At 43.1% G+C, this 23,603-nt stretch overlaps 1 protein-coding gene across 1 annotated transcript in view; it reads right to left on the bottom strand.

Moving 5' to 3' along the window:
- The window catches only part of SHISA5 (shisa family member 5), a 34,923-nt gene extending 12,893 nt beyond the window's left edge, over window positions 1-22,030 (bottom strand). Inside the window, exons 1-3 of the mRNA XM_035106181.2 lie at window positions 21,859-22,030; window positions 9,677-9,839; window positions 6,067-6,138 (exon numbers count right to left, since the gene is read on the bottom strand). Coding sequence (XP_034962072.1) covers window positions 6,067-6,138; window positions 9,677-9,839; window positions 21,859-21,928 — 305 coding nt within the window. The 5' untranslated portion in view covers window positions 21,929-22,030. The remainder of the gene's footprint in view (window positions 1-6,066; window positions 6,139-9,676; window positions 9,840-21,858) is intronic.
- Between the last annotated feature and the right edge of the window lie 1,573 nt (window positions 22,031-23,603).

Raw genomic sequence — 23,603 nt, forward strand, 5'->3', positions numbered from 1 at the left:
ACCCAGTTCCAGGTGCAGGTGGTTTGTTGAGTTTCCCAGTGGGTCCAAAGGATGGGAAGAGGGCCCCCGCCACTTAATAGTGCCTTCTTCACCATTTGTCCTCTGCTCCTCCAGCTGCTATTTTATTTATGTTATTAAATTCATTAACATGGTACATATAATTCTACCCTTAGGATGCCTTACTACAAACCACTGCAATAGAAATGTGATGCACATTTTTTCTTTAAGAAAAGAACAAGGTTTAAGGAATTGAGGCTGGAAAGGACTCCAGAACCTAATAAGAGCACTGCTGGCTTAGAACAAAGGCCTACTGGTATCTAGTCCACCCTTCTATTCCCAATCAGATGCCCATTGGGAAATAACTGCCCATAAGCAAGAAATGACTGCATTGGCACTATTTATCCCATCAAAATCATTTACTTATTTAAACTATTCTTGCGCCACCTTCTTCACCGTACAATCATAGGGCAGTGTACAAAATGCTGAACACACGCCAATATTTATTTCTAAAGCCAATTTAAACACTAAATTAAATGCAGTGTCAACACACAGTGGAACAAAAATTGCCTTTCCCCACTTTTGGTATAATACAGGAGGGGGTGGGGGAGAGAATAAGTTTTTACTTGCTGCGAGAAACTTGAGCCCCAGATGGCTTTGGGAGTCCAGGGAGGCTCATCAGGCACCAGCACTGTCAGCTTGTAGGTGCCAGGCCAAGACCATCCTATTCTCTTGGGGAATTTGGACCTTGGCATCGTTTCATTTTATGGCCTGTTCTCGGTGTTCATCTTTTGGTTGCGTGGGATATTTTCCTAGTTTCCCTGGTTATTTGTGGATGGCCACTTTTAGCACCATGCACGGCTTTGCTGTTTTTATTGCACTTTTAATTTGCTGCATGTCACTTTCGAGGCTCTTCTTGTAAGTTACGAAAATAATAAATAATAACAATAAAGTAAAACCCAAAACAATGTTAAGGTAACAACAGGTACCATAGGCTGACCTCAATTAACTACACCTTCTCACCTCCAAAAGCCTGGTGGAAGAAGTACAGCTTTACTTGCCCCCTGAAAGACTATAATGTTTTGGCAATACTGTATGCCCCTTAGCAGGGAAATCAATCCACAGTTTTGGAGCTACCACTAAAAGGTTTCTACTGCAGGCCCCCACACTTTGCCATTCAAAACCTTTCAGATAACTCAGTGTAGCCCCCAATTTATTTACTATTAACAACAATAAATTTATTATTGCTACTATTCCTTCTAAGACAATGGAATCCGTGTTTATTAACCTGCTTTATTGCGTATCTAAACATATATAAATGCTTCTCTGTTTAGATTCATTACTACCACAAAGTTAAATGGTTTTGCTATTCAAAACATTTCAGTTTAATCTAAGTAAAATAGTTCAAAAGCTGCAATACTTGAACAGTAAAGCAGAAATTACTTCCTGCATGAAGGATTAAACACACATTTTCATTTTTGCTTAAAACATTGTTTAATTTCAGTGAACGGCATCAGCTTCAATGAAAAGTTCTATGGAAGCTTCAGTAAAATCAATTCCAAACGGATTTTTTTGAGAAAAGGGGAAGTAACAAGCTGCTAAGGAGTGATTCATTGTTTCCGTTCAGTTTATACATCTGCCTTACATGCTCAATGGATAAGAATAAGAATTACAGAGGTTGAATTTATCTCTTTTGGAAGTTGCATACCTCACTGCTCCCATGAAGTTACTTGCTTTTACATATGACTGGCTAAAAAAACCTTAAGTAAGAAGGATTAATTGATAGGCACCATCCCTGTACATTCTGCAATTACATAATCTAAAGCAATGTAGGATATCCCCAATGTTTGCCCATTTTTAACACGAGACAATATCCTTGCAGACAGAACAAGCAACGCTTACCCCATTTTTGTTCTCAGCAAAGGCTTTTAACCCAAATTCTCTCTCTCTCTCTCTCTCTCTCTCTCTCTCTCTCTCTCTCTCTCTCTCTCTCTCTCTCTCTCTCTCTCTCTCTCTCTCTCTCTCTCTCGTCTTTTCACTCAGAAACGAAACTGACTGCTTTCTTGCATATGTACTGAAGCCTGGTGGATATGTGCTGTTTCAATGTCAGTGACATCAGCAGGAAAACAGAGCAGGCTTCCTTGGTCACACCTACTTTTGCTCAAAAAAGCCTTCTTAAAGGTGCAGAGCATTGTTTTTCATTCTGAACCACAGAAAAATATAAGGCACGACTAAGTCATCCTAAAATGCCCAATAGCTTCAATGCATTCTGCTCAAGCTTTTTGTATAAGTGGAAATCCAGCAGTTATAAAATGTAGCCATATTCTCTGTGCCTGCCCTCAGATTGTCCTCCCCAAAAGCTACATCTAGCATATTTACTCTAGGTAAAGGTAAAGGGACCCCTGACCATTAGGTCCAGTCGTGACCGACTCTGGGGTTGCGCGCTCATCTCACATTATTGGCCGAGGGAGCTGGCGTATAGCTTCCAGGTCATGTGGCCAGCATGACAAAGCCACTTCTGGTGAACCAGAGCAGCACACGGAAACGCCGTTTACCTTCCCGCTGTAGCAGTTCCTATTTATCTACTTGCATTTTGACGTGCTTTCAAACTGCTAGGTTGGCAGGAGCTGGGACCGAGCAACGGGAGCTCACCCCGTCACAGGGATTCGAACCACTGACCTTCTGATCAGCAAGCCCTAGGCTCTGTGGTTTAACCCACAGCGCCACCTGGGTCCCATATTTACTCTACAGATGCTATTAGATGCTGAAGACACCCCTCTTTACCCTAGTCTTTGAGAGCTGAGATTACACACAAAATTTAAACTAGAAAATTGTTTGGCTTCTTGTTTAAATCGCATTATTGCATTATTAACATTATTTTATCTAATTTTAAAATTATATGATTATACTGTACTGTTGTAATCTGCCCTTGGACCTAATGGTGAAGGGTGGAAAGAAATCCTATGATATATAAATAAATGTTATATTTATTGATTTAATTTATAAAAGTATTTCTATACCACCATAGCATCTATCATCAGGGTGGTATACAATGTTAAAACAAAAAAATGCCATTATATATATATATATCATTAAGGTGGCTGGCTAACTAAAAATAAAAACTTAAACTGGAAGTGTCACCATGGTCCCAAGCAGAACTGGCTTCAATAAAAATAAATAAATAACCAGGCAAGGGATTAAATCATATATGGGAGTTATTAATCGATGACCGACTTTCAACCACAACTATAACAATATTTTCAAGTAACAGAGATGTTATCATGCTTATTAAGGAAATACAGCATTTGAAATCTTACTAATATCAGATCAAGACAAAGGCTTAATTGGCAAAATGTCCTTAATAATAATGGATCTTTGTGTTGGGTAAACAAGCTCCAACAAGAGCCGACATGACTAAAATGGAAATGGTTATGGGCCAAAATACCACCATGGATTATATATGTAAATTTACAGGAAATTTTCTCTAAGGTCCAGTACCAGTAGTATTTTACTCCACATAGGCTTGCAAGAATATATCCAACACCCCCAGGATAAATGCTGGAAGTGTGATTGTAACCATGCAGAATGTTTGCATGTATTTTGGAGTTGTCCAATAATTCAAATTTATTGGAATACCATTTGAAATCTTATCTCAGAAATGACTGGTTATCTATTGTTAAATAGATCCCAAAGTACTAACACTGAACTACCGGTATTTGGAAGGCAGCATCCTGGAGGTTGATTTAGAAATACTTCACTGGTCATGGCTAAATTATATATTATAAATTATATATTGCAAAATCCTGGAAGAAGAAGAAGAAAAGCACCCCTAAGCCTAGATTAGTATAAAAAGATAGCAGAGTCTATAATAGCACCATTGAAACTTACAAACAGATTTAGAAAGGTAATTTTTTAAAATCCTGTTTTGGAATGAAAAGGTTCATAATGAAATATACCTGTACATTTTAATTAATAACACAGGAAGAAACTGCTAGATCAGGCCAATGGCCCTTCTATTCCAGCAGCTTGAGCTTACAGTGGCTGAACAGTTAGTTGCCTGTAGAAAACCAGCAAGCAGGATTCAAGCACTAAAGCACTCTTCTTTCCTGTGGTTTCCAGCAACTAGTATTCAGAAGCATTAATGCCTCCAGTTTCCCCCAGGAAATTTCCCTCCAGAGGAACTTGAACAAAATTCAAGAGAGTCACCCCCACACTGATGCCTACCCTGGGCATGTTGCTATGACTGAATACAGGATCAGCACCTCATCATAGCACACCCCCAGTATATACAGTAAAACTCACACAGGGAGGCCACTATTCAGATAACAAGGTGTTCAGTGTGGGATCGTATCTCTCTCTGGACTCATCCATGTTGTGTACACTTAAGAGCTCACAAGGTTGCTCTGGCGAGGGAGAAGAAGAGGAAATAACAGTATCCTCACAAAGGAAGCACCTTACGCAAATTGGCAGGCCATATGGCACACAAGGGAGCATGAGCACATTGCTGTCATTTCTTGTCTCAAAGCTGGAACAGCTACTTCATGTTGGGAGCCCAGGCACAAGCAGCCAACATCACACTCCAGTCCAACATCTGAGGGTACCAGGACAGAGCACACCACACAGGTAAGCAAGGGAAAGGAAAACACATGCTGTTCATGCTCAAGTGCCACACCTGCCTCTGTATCTCCTTATGCCTACTGTGTCCTAGCTGAACTATCCTGCTCTGGCCCTCTTCTTCCTTGCACCCTCCACAGCAAGATGTAGAGTTCTCCACAAAGGAGAAATACTTCTCCCAAAATGCAGGTAAGCTCTCTGCTGCCAAAGGCCAGGCACTCCACTCCAACCAATGCCACAACTCATGGTCATTTTTGCTTTGCAGGGAGTAATGACAAGCTGTCACCAAATGCAGCCCCCAAGGATAAAGGGGTACCTCCTCTCACAATCACTGCAGGTTCCTTCTCCTCCCAATGGGACTGAATGAAAGCTCAAGACCCTTGAGCAACATGCGTTTGGCAATGTGGGGGGTGAGATACCACAAGGCACACACAGTGGTGGGGCCTCCCCCTTCAACGGGTATTAATAAGCAGTGCCTCCTCAGAACAGCTATGGAGGATCACTTGCCCCCAAATGCCTACATGAGGAGTTTACAACGAGGAATGTGCTTTATCAAATATTACTACAGGCAATGACCAATTGACACACGTCCAACTGATGTGTGATCGCATACACATCACATGCACATGGATGGCGCCAAACCCAATAATGGTGCCAAAGTGACAATAAAATGTCACACAAGGGGTGGAATGGGGGTGGGGCGGAACACTTTACATGGGCCCTGCTGATGCATGTGTGGGTGCAGAACTTAACCCCCATGCAAAACAAGGATTGCCTTCTGCCATAGGTGTTTGTGAGCTTCCCTGTTTGCTAACCAATAGTTCAGTCATCCATCACTTCCTGAGATCTACTCAAAACATAGATATACATTCATCCAAAGAACCTATTTCATAGGTTCATTTTAATATTGGGGGGGGGGGAATTGCCACTTTGTTGTTCTTGAAAGCATGAAACTAACACCCAACAAGAAATAGTTACGGCTTGTAAAAAGTTCGCTTCTCAGCATGAAATATCACTTATTATAAGGGTTTTACCCCACTCCAGGACTTAGTTTTCACCTTCAACAGAAAAAGACAACAGTGAAGAGCAGTTATGACACTTTGCAATATATCAGAAGAGGTCTAAGGGCTTGGTAGACAAATGCTGACAAAAAACTGGTTCATTAAATCACAAGACTTTCATTTACATGAATCTGAGAGTTCATGACCAACTTATACCACCATCATACTACATGAATTTAAAGAGAGTATTCCACAACAAGTAGTCTTAAGATTTCTAATTGTGGCTACTGAAACTCCATAAACTTGCACCCTGTGAACACAGCTTTTTGCATATGCCATAAAGCAGGGCTTTCTAGTGTAACATATGATAAGAATATAAGGACTTTCACATGCAATTGCATGCACCACAGATATCACATTAGTTAAATGTGTGTACATAAAACCATTTATTTACCTGGGTTGAGAGTCGAAGTGAAAGTCGTCCGATTTGTACATTGCAGAGTTGAGCATGAGAGCTGGATCTGACCTGTAGTATAAAAACAAATGTAAGACCTTTAATGTTTAGCAATTATTTCATCCCATGCAGCTATCCTTTACAATGTTATTCAGGCTGCGTTAATATCTAGTGCAGGGAAGTCATACATGGAGAACTGTGCTTCTCATCCATAAAGGGGAGCTTTTCCCATTGAATATAGAGATAATTAGCTGGGAGCCTAAGATGAGTGAAAGTTTCCCAATCCTTTCCTCCCTCCAGTGCCTCTCAAACATCTGTGAAGGGTTAGGGGACCTCCTGAGCAAAGTGGAATCGGGCCCAGGGAACTGCTGGGAGAATGGGCATGACCCCAAATTGAGCAAATAACCTTTTTCCTGTGAACCTCCTTCCATTCACTTAGCATTCAAGCCACTGTGTTTAAGATGCACCTTTAAATGCTGAAGCACCCCATGTATACTAAATTTTATCCCTAAATGCAAAACAAAACAAAATTGTTTACATTTACCTCTCACCCCCAACACCATGTTAAGTCAAGCAGCAAGCCAGGTAACTAAAACATCACAGTAAGACACTTAAAAGGCTCATAAAAGGTTTGCCTGAATAGAATATTCTTCATCTGGTGGTAGAAAATTAGAAGAGAGGAAGCCAAGCAAACCTTCCACAGGAGAGAAATCTGCAGCTGGTATGTAGCAACAAAAAAGGCTTTCACACATTCTAAACAACCTAGCAGCCACCCACAACCCGACAGAGGGAAGGGCATCCTTCTCCTCAGATCTTAAGTGTGTGGGAAAATTACATGGTAGGAGATAGTGCTGCAGGTACCCTGGACCCAAGCCATTTAGGGCTTTACAAGTAATAACTAACATTTTGAATTGTGTCTGGAGCTGTGTTTGTAATAACCAATGCAAATGTTCTAAAATGGTCCTGTGTGTCCTGTGTGAGTGTCTGGAGGCGGTTGGAGGTTGGATGGTGGCTAACAGATTGAGGTTGAATCCTGACAAGACAGAAGTACTGTTTGTGGGGGACAGGAGGCGGGAAGGTGTGGGGGAATCCCTGGTCCTGAATGGGGTAACTGTGCCCCTGAAGGACCAGGTGCACAGCCTGGGAGTCATTTTGGACTCACAGCTGTCCATGGAGGCACAGGTTAATTCTGTATCCAGGGCAGCTGTTTATCAGCTCCATCTGGTACGCAGGCTGAGACCCTACCTGCCTGCAGACTGTCTCGCCAGAGTGGTGCATGCTCTAGTTATCTCCCACTTGGACTACTGCAATGCGCTCTATGTGGGGCTACCATTGAAGGTCACCCGGAAACTACAATTAATCCAGAATGCGGCAGCTAGACTGGTGACTGGGAGCAGCCACCGAGACCACATAACACCGGTCTTGAAAGACCTGTATTGGCTCCCAGTACGTTTCCGAGCACAATTCAAAGTGTTGGTGCTGACCTTTAAAGCTCTAAACGGCCTCTGTCCTGTATACCTGTATACCTCCATCGTTCTGCCCGGACACTGAGATCCAGTGCCGAGGGCCTTCTGGCGGTTCCCTCGCTGCCAGAAGACAAGTTACAGGGAACCAGGCAGAGGGCCTTCTCGGTAATGGCACCTGCCCTGTGGATCAGATGTCAAAAAGAAAAATAACTACCAGACTTTTAGTGGACATCTGAAGGCAGCCCTGTTTAGGGAGGCTTTTAATGTTTAATCTATTATTTTATTTTATTTTTCTGTTGGAAGCCGCCCAGAGTGGCTGGGGAAACCCAGCCAGATGGGCGGGGTATAAATAATAATAAATTATTATTATTATTTATTATTATTATTATTATTATTATTATTATTATTATTATTATTATTAATGGGTGCAATATACACATGAAGCTCTGTTCCTGTGTGTACCAGACTTGCTGCATTCTGAACCAAATGGAACTTTCAAAGGCCATGTACAATGGTCTACAGTCTTGCTGTAACCAAGTACGTGTCACTATGATTTGGTCTGGCCTCACCAGAAATGGAAGCAGTTGCCACTGGGTCAAACCCCCCTTGGCCACAGCAGCAAGGTCAGGTCCAGTACTCCCCTCAAACTCCAAACCTTAAAATTCAAAGTGAGCGCTACTCTTTCAGGAACAAGCAGAAACCATGCATCAGGAAAGGCTAACCCTGCCACCAAGAGAACCTATTGTCTGGATTATGCTGCAATTTATAAACCCTGAGGGTAGCAAGACTGCCAGAATCAGACTTCTAGGCAGCGGGGAGACATGCAGTGGGTCACTGGAATCCCACAGTGCAGCTTTTCCTTCTGTAGCTCAGTGGTTCTGGGAAAAGCTGAGGAGCTCATGGCTCCTTTATTTGTTCCCAGCACCAATTAACTGGAGAGTAGGAGGCACATGATGGGATCTCCCATGGTCTGGGAAGGGAGGTTTAAACCTCTCCATTTCCGTGTGCTGAGAAGGCAGGGGGCAAGTGCATGGGTGGCAGTGTGCATGGCTGATAACGGAGTTGGCGGAAGACTCTGTATCTGTCTGCCTGAGAAGGAGGAGGCTGGTGAATGTGTCTCTCAACACACCACCCACCAACATATATTGCTGTCTGGGCTGAGAAGGCTGCCACAGGGCAATGGCCAAAATGTTGAGCAGCAGTTCCCCCAGACCACCTCCCAGAAAGGTCTTTGGGGCATCATTTTCAATGTGTCCTATCTCTGACAGGTGATCTAGAAATATACCATCATCAATACATTGGTACCTTGCAAGACGAATGCCTCGTGCGACGAAAAACTCACAAGATGAAAGCGTTTTGCGATTTTTTTGTTGACTCACAAGATGAATTTTTCTATGGTTGTGCTTTGCAAGACAATTTTTTGCATTTTTTGTGCTTTGATTTGTTTAAATTGGAAAACCCAAAGACGAAATTTTTGCAATACAAAACAACTCGTGGAACAAATTAATTTCGTCTTGCGAGGCATCACTGTAAGAGTTTTTTTTTAATTTAAAAAACTGCTATGAGGAGCAGTAGAACTGGTAGGGATGCATTCCTCCCCCCTCCCCGGTAAAAATCTATTCTTTTGGCACAGATTGTCAAATAAGGCAACCCAAGTCCTCTTGGCCCCATTCTGAAGTTGGAATGAAATACGACTGGATAATCCATTTTATCCAAGAACCTCAGATACTGAAATGGCACAAATGTGCTCAAGCAGCTTTCCAAAGACTGAGCTTTTTAAACTGGCCTGTCATGATCTAACATTGTTGGGTCAAGGGAAGATTTTTTAAAATAAAATGGCTTTAGCACAGCGATCTTGAACTTGGGTGGAACTACATTTCCCTGTATGAAGGCAATTCAATCCTCAAGACCCTTGCAGGCACACAAGACCTGGTCTCTTTTATAAACAAGATAAGTAAGGACATGAAGACTATTCTACACTTTCAAAGATTTTTGTCGACAAAATTGAAAATTATCTCTAACGAAAGAAAACGCAGGTATGACGGGCACATAACTGAACTAAATTTTAACTGTGGCATCCAAGTCAATATTTAATCTGCAGTGTCAAGCAAAACTTTCACAGTGAGCTGAGTCTCCAGTCATACCTTGCTGGATCACATTCAAGTTGCTCATATTTATTCAATCTTTGTACGATGTCTGAGCAGCAATATCGGTTGTTGCAACTTCCACAGCAGAATGCTGGACAAGATACTGCTGGTTTCAGAATTCCATAAAAAGTGGTGTATGCTATGCAGTCTTCACAGAAACCTGAAAATAAAGTAAAACAAACAAGTCATTGCACTACACATGTTCCACAGCAAATTCACTACAAATCAGCATAGCCTCTTTTTATTTGGATCTCCTGGAAATTATATACCAATACGCACAAGCTTCTGACTCCTGCATAATTGCAACCCTAAATAGTACATCATTGGAAAAAAGAGAATGATCTCATCCAGAAGGAAAAGGTTATTGAAAGTAGTGTTTGAGCATCTAGTAAAACCCGTGAAGGAAATATATATGGGGGAAGAAAGCTGCCAAGCATTGTGTGTTTTACATGGCTTACATTTTTCTACAATCCATCTGGAAAGAAACCATCTGTTACAAAAGAACTGCTATCTCCATAAACAGCTAGATGCCCCAAAGTGGCTGCTACCACCTCCTTGGTTTGGGCAAAACTTCTGAATGTAGTTCTTGCCTGCATTACCAGTTCAGCCTTCTCCTGCTTTGATTATCGGCTAGAGCAGAAAACCACTATTTATTACTTAAACATTAAAGGGTGGTGTTTGAGACAGCCCTTGAGTATTCTTTCTGTCTCTGTCTCGCAGTCTCTCTCTGTGTGTGATGCATCTCCCAGGCTACTGCTGTAATTTGAGTCAAGGGCACAAACAAAAATGATGTGGGAGATCTGTGATTGGGTCTCATGGTTGTTGTTTTAAAAAACTGCTGTATGGGGTTCCAGAACTGGAGAACAATGGTGTCAATGGAGATGGCTAATCCAACCTTGCCTTTTTCCTCCCCATAATTTTTCTAAAGCAGCTGTTTGTTTTTCTGGAGGAGCAATCATGATATCACAAGTCTTTGGCTTGAATCCAGACTTGCTCTTGAACCACAAAAGGAAGGGCTCCTTCCATTCACTGAACAGTTTTCAATCCAGTGGAAACTCCCGCTGGTATAAGTTGGAGCGGGGAAAGAATGTAGCTGTCATTGATTTCTCATTTCCTCTGCACCCCCCCCCCCCACATCATCTCTCACACTGTTCTGGAGGGCTGCAGTTTTTCAGGAGGGCCAACAGGAAGAAGGATTATGCAAAATAATAATAATAATAATAATAATAATAATAATAATAATAATAATATCACTTCACCTTCTTCTGACAGTGACAGCACCCCAAGAATGGGAGTCTGCTCACTAGATCCAAGCATTTTTGTTAATCTGAATCATCAGTTGAAATTTTTTTTTTTAAAAAAAGCCATATCATCAGTTTTTAAACATTGTGAGAAATAAAATCCCTTCCAAGGTCTCAGGCTGAAGTGGTACTTCTGGATAGTCCCAAAATATATTGGCCTGAAGAGCTCAACAAAATACGGCTATCTTATTTTATATATTTTTATATCACACTTCAATATAAATTCCTAGGGCAGAATTAAAGTACTGTACAGATAAAACAGATCCAAACAATTATTAAAAATGCACAAAACCTAAAAGGCGGCAAGATCTCAAAGGACAGATAAAAGGAACAAGCAGGTCTAAAATTACATCTCAAAGGTTCTGTCCTATGTCCAATACAGTATAACAAGTTAAGTGCCAGGCAGAATGCTCTGAACTTGAAGTGAGCACTTCATAATTAGGATGCAAGGACTGAAAAGGTCAACTAGTTTCTGGTGGCTTACCAAACTCGCCTCAGATGGTAGGGGCACCAACAGAAGGCTATCTGCATCTTGATGTACAGTGCCACCTGCCACCAAGGTCAAAGCCAGAATTTTGAATTGGGCCTGGAAATGGACAGGGAAGGCAACCCCAGTGAGTAACCCACTAACTGGACTTTGCAAACCATATGCAAAGACAACCTCAAACAGAGTGCATTGCATTAATCTAACCTTGAGATTACTAGAGCATGGTTAATTGAGGCCAGGTAAGATGTCTACAGGGGATGCGGGTGGCGCTGTGGGTTAAACCACAGAGCCTAGGGCTTGCCGATCAGAAGGTCAGTGGTTCGAATCCCCGCGACGGGGTGAGCTCCCATTACTCGGTCCCAGCTCCTGCCAACCTAGCAGTTCGAAAGCATGTCAAAGTGCAAGTAGATAAATAGGTACCGCTCTGGTGGGAAGGTAAACGGCATTTCCATGTGCTGCTCTGGTTCGCCAGAAGCAGCTTTGTCATGCTGGCCACATGACCTGGAAGCTGTACGCCGGTTCCCTTGGCCAATATCGTGAGATGAGCACCGCAACCCCAGAGTCGGTCACGACTGGACCTAATGGTCAGGGGTCCCTTTACCTTTAAGATGTCCACTGGTCCACAAGCCTTAGCTGGTACAAGAAACTCTATACTACAGAAGCAACCTATGCTTCTAATAACATAGATAGATCAAGGGCCATCCCACAATGTGAAAACCTTTTTCTTGTAGGAACTGGGACTGTTATCTCATCAAGCACAGGATGTGAGCACCAATTCTCTGGGCAGATAATACACTCACCCATGATACCTCTGTCTTCAGTTTATCGGCCTTCATCCAGTCTAATATCACAGCCGGACATAAACTGGGAAATTCAAGAGATTGAACCTCACAGCAAGATACTCAATATATTTACTTGGAAACATGCCAAACAGTAAAGAATCAGCCTTACTTTCTACTAAGTCTGTTCAGGATTGCAACATTAACCTCAAACTGAAAATAAATGTTCCCTCACTCCATTATTGTTGTGATAAGCAGGAGCTCTAAGCCTTCTGAAGGGTCCACTACTGCGCATTGGTTTCTTCCTGCTTATTTCAAACTTAATTGAAATGAAACTCAAAAATAGATTTGCTTTCCACAAGTTGACACATATGATTAAACGCTGTAAAGCAAACTAGCAAGACAACTATAATTAGCAGTGTTTAATTCAAACCTACATCAGCTGCCAGTTATTTTCCAGGCTTAGTTGAACGCACTGATTATAATATTTAAAAGTATTCATGGCCTGGGAACTGCATATTCAAGGACCAAGTCAGACATCTATGTGTTTGTTTAACATGTATCTGTCAGTTTGAATATTCACAGGGGTGCATGGAGGACCGGGGCAAAACTATCCCCTCAACACCCTACTGCTTTGATTCCCTCCCCAGTCCAGCTCCAATACTGGAAGTGATCTTGCGGGGGGGGGGGTAGTGATTGCACTCCGAAAAGTAAACAAAGCTTCCCACCCATACTGATAAGTGCATGTTTAACAAACATGTGCACATTTGGTTTGGCTGCCCCCCCCCCCAATGTGCTGGCCTCCCCACTTCTGAAGATTGTCTACTCTACTACAGCTCTAACTTTTCACACAGTTGCCTGGCAGTAAGTCTTATTGCTTAATGATTTTTGTACTGATTGTGTTAGCTGCCCCAAACAGCTAATTATGCCAAGGCCAGACATAAACATTTATTTATTTACTGGTAGTTGTTTCCCATAGTGGGTACATGTGCTTTTATAACTTCTGCCTGTTATAACAACCTTCAACAACCCTGCATTTCTAGAGATTGCGCCCATAGTGTTTGCATACTTTGGAGAGGACTCTAAATCCTTTATAAGGGCTAAAGTAGACATGACACTGAGGACACTTATCCCGCTGCGATCCCAATTATCAACCCACCAGGGGATGCTATTAGCATTTCTGAAAATTATATGTTGAATGCAAGCACATGCTTAACAAAATGTCTATTTAGCCTCTGAATTGAAGGCTTTGATATGGTTCAGATAATCAAAATCTGGCCTGTTATCCTGGTCTGTTAAATGACATTAAGTCCCAAATGGGCCAGATTTTTGTACTTTGCTTTTACAACATCTTGTTGTTTCTCTGCACAAAAGTTGCTTTATACAGAGCAGGTGGGGGTGGGGGTACAGATCACTGGATTCCAACTATGAGTCCTAAGGAAATGCTGTCAATTTAAAGGAACAGACTGAAATACTGCATGGGCCAATGAGCTGCTATAGATCTGATAATCCATACAGAAAAACGCACTCAAAACACAATGGCGGCATCCTCAATTTTCTCCTAATTCCTCCTGACATTCAAAGGTCTCTTAATAAATTCTTAGTCTAATCCAGGCTGTTTTTCTTGTAGACCAGGAAGACAACACTGAACACTTAGGAGATGCTGCCTGCATGGAGGAAATAAAACGTGCTACTTTCCCCCCATTCCCCTTTTCTCAAGCTGCTGCCTTTTAACATACTTCCTGTACACGAGGAGGAAGGAACCAGACCACACCGCTGCTTTATTTCCTGTGCATTTGAAGATGAGGTGCTTTTTAATCAAAGTTCTTCCTTGCTTGACTATTAGAGCTGTGAAGGAGGGCTCACCCAGAATGCCTTTTGTGCCACAAGCTCCATGTTCGAATGTGGGGTTTGGGGGTCCAATATTTCACCACTGAATTAGAGAAAACGGCAATTGGGTTTTCCATGGAATGCCATTTGCTCTGATTCAGCATTAAAACGAGTGTCTTCCTGTGGAAAGTGCCAGGGCAAAATTTTAAAGTGCTACTTCGACACAGAGCTTTAAAACATGGTGCAAAAGGAAGTCTGGGTGAGCCTATAGTTGAAAACAACATAGGTACAATTATGCTAGACATGGAATTTCACATTAGATACAAGCTGATTAGAAAGTACTATAACATCTTGACTCTGTCCATTTCATGAAGAACCTGAGGCTCTAAAGATCTTTCTAAAGATTGCAGCCATGGGGAATAGGGCCATAACTCACTGGCTGAACACATGCCATGCAAGAGTTTCCAGGTTCAGTCCCAAGAATCTCCAGGTAGGGCTGGAAGAGATCCCCTGCCTGGAACTCTGGAGATCCACTGCTAGTCAGTGCCAGCAGTAGAGATGTGAAGGCCCGGAAAAAACCTGGAAAAATTCAGAAAAAAACCATTTTTTCCCTGAAGCCTTTTTTGGCCCCCCCCCCTGAAAAATTGGAAAAATAAAAAATAGATTGTGTAATGTTTTATTTTAACATGATGAATAACATATTTTAAGATAAGGGGTTTAAATATTTTATAAATCATTTTTTATAAATATGTATGGTATCAGATTATTCTGATTTCTGTGAGGACAAGCAAGTCCTACTGGTAGGTTACAAACTGAACTCTCCAATGCAAGAACAAGACACATTTATTCCTTTAGGAGGTGCTGTTGTCACCAGAAAAGAAAAAGGTTTCAGTTTTGTTTTTGCATACGTGTGGTATGCATTGGTTCTGTTCCTCTTCACTAGGCCGCAAAGCACTGGAAGAAAATATAGAGCAGGCATAGGCAACCTTGGCTCTCCAGGCAGCCCTGTTTAGGGAAGCTTTTAATGTTTGATGGATTTCTGTATTTTAGAATTTCTGTTTTTTTGGAAGCCGCCCAGAGTGGCTGGGGGAACCCGGCCAGATGGGCGGGGTATAAATAATAAATTATTATTTATATTATTTATACACTGTTAGCTAAGGATCATGGGAGTTGTAGTTCCAAAACATCTGGAGAGCCAAGGTTGCCTATGCCTGATATAGAGCCACAAAAAGGGCCTTAAAGTATATGTGTTGTTGTGGCAATCAGCATACCTGCCAAGTCTCCCGCAGAAAAATACGGGATCAGCAGCAGCAGCGGCACCGGAAGTTGTCTGGCGGCCATCTTGGGGGTGGCCGCATGGCGATGGCCATCTTAGGGGTGATACGACAGACCCTGTGGATGGGTGGGTGCCAAGTCTGGAAGCAGTGTTGTGTAGCCTGTAGGGGTTGCACTCACCCTGAAGCAACATATGCATGGTTCAGGGGTCTTGTTAGATCCACCACTGTCACAAGAGGTCCAGGTGACCTCAGCGGCTTTGAGCACCTATTACCAATTTTGCAAATGTTGGCATTACCAACTACTGTACAGCCATTCTTGGACAGGGATGATCTTGCTACATTGGCCCACACACATTGCTATCCTCGTGATTAGGCTACTGTAGTGCACTTCATGTGGGAATACAGTGGTTCAGAAGCTGCAGCTGGTGCAAAATGCATCTGCTACGGTGCTTAGTGGAACAAACAGTTTTTACACATATTACACAGGGCGTTCAAAATCTGCATTGCCTGATTGCAAGCCAACTTCAAGGTTTTGCCACTGCCATTTAAAGCTCTTGACTGCCTCCTGCAGTACAGATCCAGCTGAACTTTTAAGGTCTTCCAAGGAGACCCTACTGGCCATTCTGCAGCAGATTGTCACTGTCTCCATGGTAACACCCACCTTGGGCAATCTGTGAAGCAGAGATAGTAATGGCTTTTAAATGCCTCTTTAAGATGCACATGTTTACCCCCGCTCTTTCATAGGCTCTTACTCTTAATTATTATTTTTTTGTACAGTTTTATCTGTGACATATGGTTGTGCACTATTTTTAGCTTGTATTAGTTTGGTTTTCAGGAAGTAGCATTTTTGTCAGTTTTATGTAAGCCACTTGGAGGTGTTATTGTATTAAGCGGTACAGAAATATAATAAATAAATAAATAAATACACAATTCTCCAACCAACCATTCAATGCAGGAGCACGGAAAATACTTCTCCACCAGCACTGCAATAGAAGGCCTTACACTATTGGTCCTCTAGCCATATAGTTAGGAGATCAGAAGTGAGTTGCAGGCTTACATGATACCCTCTCCTGTGGTTATTCCCTTTCCTTGATCATTATTAATATTGGGGTAGTGAATGTTATTTCTGTACTGATGTTAATCATGGTAAAGAGACCAGCACTGCTGCATTATGTACGGAAACCCTGTTTACCTTCCCACCAGAGCGGTACCTATTTATCTACTTGCACTTTGACGTGCTTTCGAACTGCTAGGTTGGCAGGAGCTGGGACCGAGCAACGGGAACTCACCCCGTTGCGGGGATTCGAACCGCCGACCTTCTGATCGGCAAGCCCATTTGACGCAGGTGGCGCTGTGTTTAACACACAGCGCCACCTGCGTCATATAAAAGATCAAATAGGCTGCTCAGGATAGTTACATGGGTGTTGATGAACACTCCTTTTTCAACTGAAGGTATCTTTTCACAGTGAAATGATCTCGTATCACTTACACAGTTTTAATCTCTAGGTGCATAAGTGTATTGGAAGGGAGGCCTTTCACTCCCTTCTATACTGAACGGTGGCCACTCTCTAGGTTACAGGCTGTTCAGAACTCTGAATGGATATGCCGGGGATTGTACCCTACATTGAACCTATGCTCTATGCCCCTGAGCTACAGCCGTTCCCTCTGGAACCACTTTTCACAGCCTCACAAATGTAAGGCTTAAAACGTAGAAGTCATCCCACACAAAGGAAAATTATATATTAAGAATTAGACAGTGTTGCCGCAGATACAGGCTCGGAGGCCTGTGGCATTAAATGGCTTCAAGAATAGACTCAGAAAAAATGTAAAAATGATTCCAGTATGCAGCCAAGGTCAAAGATTAGTGACGTCTGAAAGGCTACAAACTTTGCAAGTTTTACAGTCAAGGTTATGCACTACAAAGCACAGTCATATAAAGACAGTCTTGCAACCTTGGAGTTGACATGATACAAGTTCTCATTCCTGAAACAGATAAAAAAACTGCAAGCCCTTTTTATTAGGGGTGTGTGCAAGCAAAGGTAGCACAAATAAACAGGAAATTAAATGTAACACTAAGCATATTGCTTCATTAGCACAAACAAACTGCCCTGTCCTATCCCACACCCCACACCCCACCCTGTTCCAGTGGTTCTCTAGACCCTCCACCAAGTCAATTTATGGGGCACAGGAAGAGGAAGGGGGGAAGCCCCATTGAGCTAATGGAAGTCCTGGTGCAATGAAGCTGCTACACAACTAACCTAGGTTCATTCACTTCATTGGGCCTCTGTGAGGACTAGGTTGACTACAACCCAGTATTTACCATTTGCAGACAGAATCTAGGTCGATGAGTAACTGGACTAATATACACACTGGGTTATACATGACTGCTAAACAGAGGATTTTCACTGTATGCACACACCATGGTAAGTTATGATATTACAAATTTAATATGAATAAATATTTAATTTTGAATGACAAACCACCAGTTTTTTCTCTAATGGCCAATGAGACTAGAGAAACATACTTGAGTACTTCGGTTGTCCCTCCCCTTTTTAGCGGTAACAACTTAATTTGTTAAAAAGAGCACTTGTTTCTTTCAGATATCATTTGCAAAATGTTCTGCTCAGCTACAAACAATGCACTAGTTCAAGAAGTATAGAGCAGAAGACAGCAGCATTAAATGTATATTTATTTAGTAGCAGGTAAAGGTAAAGGTAAAGGGACCCCTGACCATTAGGTCCAGTTGTGACCGACTCTGGGGTTGCGCGCTCATCTCGCATTATTGGCCGAGGGAGCCGGTGTATAGCTTCCAGGTCATGTGGCCAGCATGACAAAGCCGCTTCTGGCAAACCAGAGCAGCACATGGAAACGCCGTTTACCTTCCCGCTGTAGCGGTTCCTATTTATCTACTTGCATTTTGACGTGCTTTCGAACTGCTAGGTTGGCAGGAGCTGGGACCAAGCAACAGGAGCTCACCCCGTCACAGGGATTCGAACCGCCGACCTTCTGATCAGCAAGTCCTAGGCTCAGTGGTTTAACCACAGCGCCACCTGGGTCCCTTATATTTATTTAGTAGCAGCAGTGTGCAAAAAAGCAAAACAAATGTCATAGCTGCCAAGTTATCCCTTTTTAAAAGGGATTTTCCCTTATGCTGAATAGGCTTCCTCGCGAGAAAAGGGAAAACTTGGCAGCTATGACAAATGTATGTCCCTTCTAGAAAATATTGTTTTGCGTTAATACTTGGATTCCTTTAAGGGAATCTTTAAGGGAAGAGAATGTTCTTTATCTTGACTTTTGCATTATTTACAGTGCACTTGAATACACTGTGCAATGCGACTTGCCTCCAGGTAAATGAATACAGAATTATGGCCTTAGTCCATCCTGCTATATCTACTGACAAATATTTTTGCTTTTTCTATTTAGTAGCATAATATTATCTGAGAATTGTAAAAGTTTTCAGCCTCTCTCTCTACTTCCACAGGAAAGTTACTCCATGTTCTAATGTTCCCACAAATCAAACACGCTTCCTTATATATAGCTGTTATTTTCTCTCCATTTGATAGCTTTCTAATGTTTATTTTTCTGTGGTGAGTTATTGCTTAACTTTTATCCTAAGCTGCCTTAAGCACTTTAAAAAAAACCACACACACAGAGAGAGAAACACAGACTATAAATCTTTTAAATACAAATACCTTTGTTGCTGTAACTGTTTTCATGCCCTTCACTATCAACACTTTTTAAAATTGTTTTTATTAAATATTTTTTATTAAATACCGTATTTTCTTGGGTTACAAAAGTACACACACCATCTCTGTTTTCATATCTTAGACCCTGGTTTTGATTTGTTCAAACACCAGCAACTACTCCTTAAGCCCTTAGGCATCAGTCTCAGGTTTAAAGTGTGTATTTGCCCCTGCAGCAAAAGTCCATGGCAACCTTTTAAACAAAAACAAAGTTCTTCCTTTTATGCTGTGTTCCCTCAACCCCACTTCTGCACAAGCTCATCAACTGCTCCTTTCATAGCCTCAATTCTTCTATAATGGAAATTTCCTGTGTTATAAAAAGCTGTGTTGGGAACAATGTAAATCATGGATGGGGAAGCATATGAGAAAAGTGGGAGGTGCTCCATCAAATGTGCTGGGAAAGCGAGAAAGGGTGGCTTCCCACTCTCATGGGCACCACAAAGGCACAAAGCAGAAAATCCCACTTTGCAGCTTCTTTCAATCTTTTCCATGAAAACCTCAGTTAATCTTCATGGGCATCTAATCTCCTGTGCCTTCACACCCCACCTTCTAAAACACAAACAAACAAACAAACAAACAAACCCTTTGCTCACAGAGCAGCTTTACTGCCTAGATTGGCATATGTACATCTATACATATGAAGTAGCATATGTAACATGTGTCCATGCCATTCTTCATCTCAAAACTGCAACAAAGCCCATGGATGTTTAACTACTGTATGGCCACATCTGCCACCCTTTTCTCTTCCTTCCCTCTGTTCTCTGCACAGCAAAATGTTTAGCACAGGCCTCCATTATTTGGGGCTCTGGTGAGCTGAATGCAGGCCCCCAACCATGCCCCTGAGACTCGCCAGGTGCTCACCAACTCCCTTGCTTTTGCTGTTCCTGACAACCAAAGTCCGTTGGTTTTAGTGGGAGGGTGTGTATGGTAGAGCTGGAAAACATTTGGCCTTTGAGGTGTAGCTGAACTGCAAGTCCCATCATTCCTGACCATTAAGCATGATGGCTAGGGCTGATGGGGATTGGAGTCCAAAAGCATCTGGAAGGCCAAAGGTTCCCCAGCCCTGTTTTATGGCAAAGGCAGACAGATGGTGACACCAGAAATGCAAAGCCTGGCCCCTCAGGAAGGCCTTTGGGGGCTAACAAGGCACAGCATGCTTTGACTTATACCAATTATACTTTGGGTTGTACTATGTGTGCTTTCTTTGTGTAGTAGTAGTTATACAAAAAAAGCAGGAAGTTTACTGAGCCCCTGATAGGCTGTGTTTAGCTTAGGACCATAAGTTACGCATTTCTGCTTTAGCTTTTAAGTGCCTCTAGCCAAATACATTCATCTCCCTTTTACTGGAAGTCACCATGTACATTGGTACCTGTTGTTCATCTTCTTTACACTGCCTAAATTTAGAGTCGAAACAAAATAAAAAATTCCTTCCAGCAGCACCTTAGAGACCAACAAGTTTAGAGTGTAACTTTAAGCAACTGAAGAAGAAGAAGAAGAAATGTTTCCTCTTCCTCTTCTATAATAGCCTTTTGTGAACCATTCTAGTCTAACCTTGCCTGCCTCACCATTGTTGCCCAAGTCCCCTCTACGCCATTCCTAGGATTTCAGTTGCCTGCTTCAAAATCTAATTCTATTGCACCTCTCCTAGCAAGGGCAATACAGTGACATACAGCAGATTACTTTGGTCTCAGTACTGGAACACAAAAGCCTCCTACCTCCAACACATAGCTGTCAAGTTTTCCCTTTTCTCAGGAGGAAGCCTATTCAGCATAAGGGAGTTTCCCTTTAAAAAAGGGAGAACTTGACAGCTATGCTCCAACATTTGTGTCTTGCCCTCCCCATTTTATAGGCTTGGGACAGAGCAGGGAGCAGAGATTCTTTTACTTCCAACGCTTACCGGTAGTTTATATTATCCCCCAGATAGCTCTAAGCCAGAGTGGAATGGGCGGTTTTCAAACAAACAAAACAAACAAACAAACAAACAAACACCATTTGTCTAAAACTACTGCTAATGTTCAGACCTTAGTTGTCTTTTATTTATGACAAGAAGTCTTATTTAAATTATAAAGATCTTGAGGTGCAGACAGGCAATTCTAAAACGCAGCAGACCTAGTCGTAGACAATCGGGTGTTAACCTCTCCCCCCCCCCGCACGCGCCAGTCTGGGAACGAAAAAAGCGGGTTTTGGTGAGGCCGATGGCAGTGACAGTTGAGAACAAGCTCACAAAAGAGGCCTCGGAGGTTTTAAGAAAACAAAAACCGGGAGATTCAGACACATACACGCATGATGAGCCACGAGTGGGGCCTCGGCGAAGCCCGAACCAACTGAAAACGCCCCTTAATCAAACATGAGAAAGAAAACATGTCTCTGTGTGGCAGAGGGAGCGTCAGTTTCTTCCTCCCCTCGACAGCCCTGGGTGTCTGCTCCATGCACCCCCTTTCTGAGAAGCCTGAGAAGCCTTACTTAGCTCCCCCTCCCCTCGCCATCCACAGCGGATGCGCAGAGCACCGCCGAATCGCCACCAGCTGCTTCTTGATCCCTGAAATGCAGAGCCGGCCACTTCTGCACCTCCCCGCTGCTGACGCCTTAGCTCTCCTTCGGAGGAACTTCTCCCGGGGCAGCCCGCCGCTCCTCGTCCCTTCTTCCCTTCCCACCATTGTTGACGGGAGGCAGGCAGGCAGGCAGGCAGGCAGGCAGCCCTCCCCCCCCCCTCCTCCAGGGTCTCAGCGAAGTCCCCCTCAACTTCGCAACGCGTCACTCACCGCCAGGCAGCAGGAGAAAGAGCGCCAGTAAGGCATAGGAGGTCAGGAAAGGGCTCCGGGCGCAGGCCATCCTCCTCCTCCTCCCCTCAGTCAGCCAGCGAGCAGCAGCCACCGACCCACCGGGACGACTCCGCGCCTCACAAATGAGTGGCTCGCGTTGCCCGAAAGCGAAGAGCCGCGGCCACGCCTCCTCCCGCCCCCCTCCTGCTGCTTTTGCTCCAGTTGTCCCTGCGAACGCCTGAGCGAAATGGGAGTTCTGCTGGCACCTCCCCCCCTTGCTTCTGCTTCAGGGCTGGCTCTGCCCTACGAGGCGGTAGTTTCCCCGGGGGCCAAGAAAGAAGAAGCCCCAGAGCATGTGAAGAGCCTCTCCGTCCCTCCCAGCGGCGCCCAATTTACAGCTGTGTTCCCACCCCTCTGAGATTAACAGTACTATTCTGTGCCTGCTTCCCGGGAAGGAAGCCCCACTGTGTTCGGTGAGATTTACTCCCGTGTATAGCGGGAGGGGGGGCAGGTAACCTGTCGGCCTCCAGATGTTGCCCTTCATCCTTGCCCATCATCCCTGACCACTGCTGTCTGGGGCTGTGATGGAAGCCGAAGTTCAAGAACACAGGTTCTCCATACCTGCTGTGTAGGACTGCAACCTAAAAGTCCCAATATCCAGGTCTGACAACGAACTTCTTCCTTACAACCCGTTGTGGGTTTTTGTTTGTTTGTTTGTTTTAAATAAAGGAAATCAATTACTGGAGCTCCCAGGGCTGAGACCTGCCTTGGAAGGAATGTCCTAGGGCCAGAATGTTCTGCTCCTTAATCCCAGTTTGTGCAGGATGTCTGTAACTGACCAATGGCAAGAAATCATTCTTCATGTGGTGGGGTGGAAATAATTTTTGTTGTTCTTGTTGTTCTTGTTATGTACTACTTTATTGCTATCCCACTTGTGTTGGGGCCCCCAAGTTTCAACCAGTCAGTTTACAACCAACCTTTAGTGTGGACGTTGGAACAGGAATACTGTAGAAGAAGTAACACTGACAAGAAGGCATCATGTTTAGCCCTTCTGAAGCCCACATTTGATTCAAAGCTGTACGATGATTCTGGATCCTATCACATAACCCCTTTTCTTGGGCACACACAGAAACCACAGGTGATCAGGTATCACATCAGCATCTTGGACAAGCAAATAGGGACCTGGGGCTAAAAATGATATTGGCAAGTGCTAGCAGGCAAAGGAGGTAACTAGGACACATTGGTTCCCAAACTTTCTCCCCTATTGGCTGCTTTTAAATTGTTGAGGATCTTGGTGAACTACTGCCTGTTGTAGCAATTGTAATATGCTGTGCAAGATGGTGGATGATGGTGGATGATTATTAATTGTATTTTTGGAGCTCTTATTTCTTAGAATGTATTTTATTCTACTGAAATATGAATTCCTTAGAATTCAATGTGTGCTTAATTTATGCAGGTTGCTTGCAGGTTCTCTCAAAATAAAGCGGTGCAATACGTTCCTGTTGGTATGGAGAACAGGATGTTGGCTCTCAATGGATGGCCTTTGGAGGATGAGGAAATGGCCTGTCCCGGTTCTCTGGGCTTATGCTTTCCTTCCCCTTCTTGGTCATCAAGAAGTGTTTGCAAAGAAATGGCAGTTTGGAGAAAGGCAAACCAAGAATAGACAGAAAGCAACTTTAATGGAGAGAGTAATCTATTCATCAGTTGTATGATTAACTGATTACAGTTTATTTAATGGCTTGCAG

The sequence above is a fragment of the Zootoca vivipara genome, chromosome 2 (assembly GCF_963506605.1).
Source record: "Zootoca vivipara chromosome 2, rZooViv1.1, whole genome shotgun sequence".
Classification (NCBI taxonomy): domain Eukaryota; kingdom Metazoa; phylum Chordata; class Lepidosauria; order Squamata; family Lacertidae; genus Zootoca; species Zootoca vivipara.